The sequence below is a fragment of the Myotis davidii genome, unplaced genomic scaffold, assembly GCF_000327345.1.
Source record: "Myotis davidii unplaced genomic scaffold, ASM32734v1 scaffold3246, whole genome shotgun sequence".
In the NCBI taxonomy this organism is placed as follows: Eukaryota; Metazoa; Chordata; class Mammalia; order Chiroptera; family Vespertilionidae; genus Myotis; species Myotis davidii.
The window spans coordinates 47,094-54,288 of record NW_006297406.1 but is presented as its reverse complement, the minus strand read 5'-3'; the positions used below and the strand labels follow the sequence as shown (position 1 = coordinate 54,288).

General features: G+C 55.8%; 2 gene segments (V, D, J or C); both read right to left on the bottom strand.

Moving 5' to 3' along the window:
* Window positions 1-829: 829 nt before the first annotated feature.
* Window positions 830-2,497, bottom strand: LOC102768565. The segment is given in 3 exon segments: window positions 830-843; window positions 1,992-2,303; window positions 2,409-2,497. Coding segments are annotated over 3 exon segments (372 nt in total).
* Window positions 2,498-4,658: 2,161 nt separating this feature from the next.
* LOC102768281 overlaps window positions 4,659-7,195 on the bottom strand; it is a 9,376-nt gene continuing 6,839 nt past the window's right edge. Inside the window, 2 exon segments of the V gene segment in view lie at window positions 4,659-4,666; window positions 5,548-5,880. Of these exon segments, the coding sequence occupies window positions 4,659-4,666; window positions 5,548-5,880 (341 nt within the window).

The window sequence follows — 7,195 nt, the reverse complement described above, 5'->3', positions numbered from 1 at the left end:
GGGGCCTCCATGCAAATCCACTTCCTGCCCCTGCCTGTCTTCTCCCTCCTCTGAGCCTACCCTTCATCTAGATGTTTCTGCTCAGCAGACAGCAGAGCGAACCTGAGAGATTATGGTGGAGAGTTTTTCCTCACTGGGGGCCCCCTGAGATCACAGGAGAGGGACTGGAGGACACCTGGGAGGTCCTGTCCCTCCTCCTTGGGCATCCATGCGGTTCTTGACTGAGGAATACAGGGACTCCCTCTGAGACATGGGAGGAGGGAGGACAGGCTCTAGGTTGGCTTTTAGAGCTCCAGTCCCCCTGTTGCCCAAGAACCAGGGGCAAAGCTGGTATCTCCCAGTCTTTCTCCTTCTTCCCTGAGGCTCCTCAGTTGAAATGAGTCCTCACGTGTCCCGTGTCCCAATCTCCACAGTGTCTGAGGCTCCGGGACATTTGCTGCCTCTCCCCGGAGGGAAACATTGGGACGGAACAGACATAGGATACCCCCCTCCACCGCCTACCCGCTTAGGAGAAGGGCCTGGTGAGCACCCAGGGGACTTCCTGCAGGTCAGGGCTGACCCCCAGGGAGCACCTTCCCAAATGCAGACAACACTGCCCCCTGGTGGCCTCAGATGGTGCCAGCCAAGCCCCAGGGAAGGCAGCTCAGACCATCCTGGCCTCAGTGTTTAGGTGACAGTGAGATGGCAGTAGTCACTGGTCTGCTCAGAAGCCCATCAGCTGGGCCTGTGGACCAAGCGGACTGGATCCTTGTCTCCTGGGAAACCATGGGGCGCCCCGGGCACAGGCCAGTTGTCCTCATCCTTCCTGCGGGAAGCAGACCTCTGACCTTCACTGGGTCCCACCTTGTCCTGTTCCTCTTCCCGTTAGGATCACGAGGACTCAGAGCGCGGGCTGCAGGGATCCCCGTTCTCATTACAGTCATTCTGCACACGCGTGCCCACGTGAGAACACGCGTCATAGAAATGCTAAGCATGACAGCCAGCACAGGAGGCAAAGTGACCACTTGCAACTGTGACTAATGAGCAGTGAAGCCCAGCATATAATTTAGAGACACTAATATTTAATCCCAGATCCACGCTGATTGCCTGGGGAGTGACTCATTTCAACCAATAACTTAGACGGAGAAAATGATAGTGGAGACTTCACTTCTTCCAAATTAGAGGTATTTTAGTTGTTGGTTCATTTTAACTGGGATTGTGGCTGGAAATGAGTTGGATCGTCATGAAGAGCTTTGGGGATCCCTGAGGAATGGGGCCACCCCAACAGAACCAAGCAGCCGACTCGACAGATCCATCGATTGGGATGGCCCTGCACATGCAGGCTGCCCCAGGAGAACCATCCAGGGACCTGGGCAGAGGGCAGTTCTGAGAGGACACAGCCTTTCCCTCAGATCCCCATCTCACACCTTCCTTGGTCACGGGAAGTATTGGGAGCCCGGAAAGGAAGGAAAGAAGGAAGGAAGGAACGAAGGAAACGAATGAAGGAAGGAAAGAAGGAAAGAAGGAAGGAAAGAAGGAAGGAAAATTAAAACTTTTTCTAGAATGAAGGAAAATTAAAACTTTTTCTTTATTGTCTGTCCCACTTCATTAGTGGAGAACTGGATCGAGGTTGGTCCGCACAGGTGTGGGAGGCCCAGGTATTTGAAGTGAGGATTTCCCAGAGGATTGTGGGACATCTACCCAGCATGCCTAGCACAGCCTCCCTGTGGCTGTTCCAATGAGTGCTTTGGAATGAGGGGCCTCTGGATGCACAAAACACAGCAAAGGCAGTAACCCCAGAGCTCGGCTCCTGTGGATTTCGTTGGAGAAGAGCTGAAAAAACACGCTGGCTCTCAAGGCTCTGGGAGAGGCAGGAGGAAGGGGTAGAGGAGGAATCCTCCGGGCTAGGCCGCCTGAGGCCCCTGCCCAGGGAGGGGACCATCTTCAGAGCAAGGAGGGCGCTGGGAGCCCCGGGCGGGTTTTGGTCTCACTTCCCCGTGAACCCGCACCACCGTGGAAAGTGCCACTGCCTGCATATGAGCAACAGTAATAATCGGCCTCGTCCTCGGCCTGCAGCCCAGCAATGGTCAGGGTGGCCGTGTTGCCAGACTTGGAGCCAGAGAAGCGCTCAGGGATCCCCGAGGGCCGATTGCTGACCCTATAAATCAGGAGTTTAGGGGCTGCGCCCGGGCGCTGTTGGTACCAGGAGACATCATTATACCTCCCAATGTCATTGCTGCTTCCAGCACAGGAGATGGTGACCGACGTCCCTGGATTCCCAGACAATGAGGGCGGCTGAGTGAGGGGAGCCTGCGCCCAGGACCCTGAAAAGAGCAAAAACACACTCTGGTAAGCTCAGTGCGGGGGCCCGGAGGCCTGGAGGGGGCAGAGTCAGCCCAGGTGTCCGTGTCCCTCCCCGGAGGCCTCACCTGTGCCCTGAGAGAGGAGGCTGAGGAGGAGCAGAGCCCAGGCCATGGTGGAGGTGCCCTGAGAGCGCTGCCTTCTGAGACCCCAGCCTGAGCCTGGCTCCCCCAGACCTCTCTTATCCCCTTCCCCTAGCTCAGAGGAGGGAGGGGCCTCCATGCAAATCTGCTTCTGTTATGTCTCTGGTCACCCCTCTGAGCTGGTCCTGGCTTCCTCTCCACCTCCCTAGAGGGCAGGGCTAATTGGAGGGATTCAGTCGCTTTGACATGGGTGTTCCATGACTGAGCCCCTGTCAGTGCCTTGGAAATGCAGTCAGACTTCGGAGACCCCCAGCCCTCCAGCTATGGGTGTCAGGCAATGGTCTGGTCCGCAGGCTAAACAATCCCAGTCCTTTCTCGTGTGTACATGTATTTTTTATTTGTAGTGATGTCAGAGGGGAAGGGAGAGAGAGAGATAGAAACATCCATGATGAGAGAGAGTCATGGACCGGCTGCCTATTGCCCGCCTCACACTGCGGATCGAGCCTGCAACCCGGGCATGTGCCCTGACCGGGAATCAAACCATCACCTCCTGGTTCCTAGGCTGACGCTCAGCCCGAGCCATGCTTGCCGGGCCCAGTAATTGCTCTTTGCTGTGCATGGCGGAGGGTGAGGGCAGGGCTCAGAGGGCTCGGGCGGGTAGAAATCTAATTGTTGTCCCTCCCAGGCTCTGAGACAGAGCTGTCCCTATCCCTCCCCCCTTCCCACCTCCTCAGTGTCACCTGCCTCTGCCCTGCTCTGAAGCTGAGACCTGGGACATGTATGTCTTGTCTGGTGAAGGGTTTTGTGGCCGTACAGATTGGGGACCCTCTACCCCCACATTCTCCCTGGGGAGGAGCTCAGTGGAAACCAGGTCTTGGGACCTCATTCAGGCCCCAGGAAAGCAGAGCAATGAGCTGCCCCGAATCCAGGCCCTTGGTGCCACCTGGCGGCCAAGGTTGGCATGACCGGCCCGAGTTGGACCAGCAGGAAGGAGCTGGCTCAGAGCTGGAGAGCCCTGCTCTGCTCCCCTCCAGCCTCCCTCTGTCTCATCCCAGCTCAGCACCAGGCCCCCTGATTCTTTCTGTTAAAGATAAATAACTGGTCCAAATGGAGTCACTTCTGCTAAACCACCAAACCGAACGTAATACCTAAGCTCACTGCGGTTTCAGCGTCCCCAGGAGGGCAGCTTTAGGCCACGCAGCCTGGGGTTTCCTGGTCAGAGCCAGTGAGGTAACTGGGAGAGGAGACCCTGCCTTCCCCTAGGGAAGGCGTCCTTGTCCGAAATAATCTGCTCTTTTAACTTCCTAGCCCCACCCTTTTCCTTCCTATGAAGCCCTTCCATTTGTGGAGGGGCGGGCAGTGTTTTGTTGTTAACTCTCACCCAAGGATATTTTTCCATTGATTTTTAGAGAGAGTGGAAAGGAGGGGGAGAGACAAAGGGAAACATCGATGTGAGAGAGACACATTGATGGGTTGCCTCCTGCACGTGCCCTGACCAGGGGATCAAACCTATAGCCGAGGTATGTGCTCTTGACCGGGAATCAAACCCAGGACCCTTCAATCCGCAAGGAGGATGAACTAAGAGCGGGATCTAGGGTTGCGGAGAAAGCGGCAGAAAAACTTTGAGAAAACAGCCTTTGCCTTGCTCATAAGCTGGGCCCACCTCTGAAGGGCGCTTGCGTGGATTGGAGCCCAAAGAGCCAGGGCAGATTTCAGAACAGAACCAGGAGACAGCCCACTGCCCCCACCACGGGGACCACTCGGTGCGGCACATGGGCTGTAGGTCCACAGATGCTGCCAAGACCTCAAACTGACCTGACATTCACACCCCGTCCACGGACGGACGGCGGGATGGAACCTGGCCAACCCCAGCGGGAAGGTCACCTTCTACAGTAACAAAGTCCGTATGACAGTCAAACAAGACCCACTGTTTCACAACAGCATGTAAGATAGGCCCCACCCGGCCGGTGTGGCTCCGTGGTCGAGCATCGACCTATGAATCGGGAAGCCGCGGTTGGATTCCCAGTCAAGGGCACGTGACCAGGTTGCAGGCTTAATCCCTAGTGGGGTTGTGCAGGAGGCAGCTGATCCATGATTCTCTCTCATCATTGATGTTTCTCTCTCTTTCCTCCTTCCTCTCTGAAATCAATAAAAAAATGTATATATTTTTAAAAGGAGCCCATTCTAATGGAGAGATAGTCCAGGTACATCCAGGGCAGCATCCAGGACAGTGGTTCAGGGATCTGCGGGGAGAGGACGGGGTGGGGGTATCTTAGACCCGAGTCTGTTGTTCAAATCTCCAGCCTCAGCCCCCAAGGGTATGGGTCAAAGATGAGGGACAATAAAGAGAAAACTACAGGCTGTTTGTTCAGCAATGTCATCAGATATTCTCTCGGGTGCTCTTGCTTTCAGAATAGACGTGCAGAGCAAGAACCCATCACGGGGCCCTGGCCACTAGTTTGGCTCAGAGGATGGAGCATCAGCCTGTGGACTAAAGGGTCCTGGGTTCAATTCCGGTCAAGGGCACTTGCCTGGGTTGCAGCCTCCTCCCCGGTCCAGGGCCCTGGTTGGGGCTCATGAAAGAGGCAACCAATCAATGTGATCTCTCACATCGATGTTTCTCCCTATTTTCCCCTCTCTCTTCCACTCTCTCTAAAAATCAATGGAAAAATATCCTCGGGTGAGAATGAACAAAAATAAATAAGTAAGTAAATAAATAACCTACCACAGGAACTACCCAGACTAGATACGGTGGACACGGAGTTGAATAGGACAGTCATTCCTGGAGACCTGAATCCAGGGCGGCGAGGAGCTGTGTGCAGCGGAGGAATTTAATGTCAGATTTCCCAGATGACAGCAGGGAAAAGCAGGCATGTGCTTCGTCTGCCCCTGGGAATCCAGGATAGACTAGCCTCAGGGGACACTTGACACAGGCAAGCAGAAGCTGACATGATACCCAGAAACTTCATGACAGTGTTTTTCTGTTGAACTTCACAGTAGAAGGAGAGAAGCCATGAGGGGGACGTGCACTCCAGGCCACACTGCCTGAGGCCCTGCCCAGGGAGGGGATGGGTCTTCAGAGCAAGGAGGGCGCCTGGGAGCCCGGGGCGGGTTTTGGTCTCACTTCCCCATGAGCCCGCAGCGCCGTGGAGAGTGTTGCTGCCCACATAGGAGAAACAGTGATAATCGGCCTCGTCCTCGGCCTGCAGCCCGGAGATGAGGAGGAAGGCCGTGTTGCTGGACTTGAAGCCAGAGAAGCGCTCGGGGACCCCCGAGTGCCGAGCATTCACGTAGGAAATCAGGAGTTTGGGGGCCGTGCCCGGGCGCTGTTGGTACCAGGAGATGTAATTATAACGCCCGATGTCATTGCTGCTTCCGACACAGGAGAGGGTGACCGACTGTCCCATGTTCCCGGACACGGATGGCAGCTGAGTGAGGGCAGCCTGGGCCCAGGACCCTAGAAAGAGCAAAAACACACTGTGGTGAGTTCAGTGCTGGCTCAGGTGAGCCTGAAAGAGGAGACAGAGGCCTCTATCAGGCTGGATGGCCCTGTGGTCCCTTCCCCGGCGCCCTCACCTATACCCTGAGAGAGGAGAGTGAGGAGGAGCAGAGCCCAGGCCATGGCAGAGACGCCCCAAAAGTTCTGCCTTCTGAGACCCCAAGCCTGGCTCCCCCAGACCTCTCTTATCCCCTCCCCCTGCCTCAGGGGAGGGAGGGGCCTCCATGCAAATATGCCTCCTGCACCTGCCTCTCTCCACCCCACATTGACTTGGCCATGGAGCCTAGATCCTCTGCACTCTGGGCAGAAAGCTCCCTGAGGGGTTAAAAGTCTTTGAGCTGAATTTTCTGAGTCAGGAGAGGCTGAGCCGATGGCAGTGCAAGGGCCACTGTGGCTCCGGAGGAATCTTGGGACTTCCGCTGCTTGTCTGAGGGGTGAAGTTGAGGACAGGGTCCAAGGCAGGCTGGAGAGAGCCCATCGCTCAGTTTCCAGGGACAACAGGCAGCGTTGGGTACCCCTCACCCTTCAAACCTCCCTGCTTCTTCCCATAGGACGGGCTGACCCGCGCCCTGCCCGTGCATGGGCCTGCGCCTGGGTCCTGAGGCTGAGCCTGGGGTGCGTTGATTGGACGTTGTGTAACGAACTTATTGGAAGCCCTGGCCGGGGAGCTCCACCGGTTAGAGTGTCGGCCCAACAGGCTGAGGTTTCAGGTTCAATCTCCGGTCAGGGCCCGTGCAAGAAGCACCCACTGAGTGCAATGAATGCGGCTGCGGCCGAGTGACTGTACCACGGTGTGTGTTCGTTTCCTAAAGTCACTAAATCAGACTGAGCATTATCGCCATGGTCAGAGTTGCATGTGAGAGACCAAGGAACAGGGCAAAAAGGACAACCCACATGCCCTACCCGGTTTGCTCAGTGGATAGAGCGTCGGCCTGCGGACTCAAGGGTCCCAGGTTCGGTTCCGCTCAAGGGCATGTACCTTGGATGCAGACACATCCCCAGTAGGGAGTGTGCGGGAGGCAACGGATTGATGTTTCTAGCTCTCTGTCCCTCTCCCTTCCTCTTTGTGAAAAATCAATAGAATATATTTAAAAAAAAAAAAAAAGACAACGCACACCTGAAAGCCAGGGTGCATGTCGACAAGCGGTAACGGGCTGAGGCCTGACAGAGCCCAGTCCCAAGTCTGCAAAGGTTCCCACCGAAATCATCAGATTTTCCTCCCAACCAGTGATGGGTGTGCAGTGATGAGCTGAGATGAAGGACACGTTAGAAG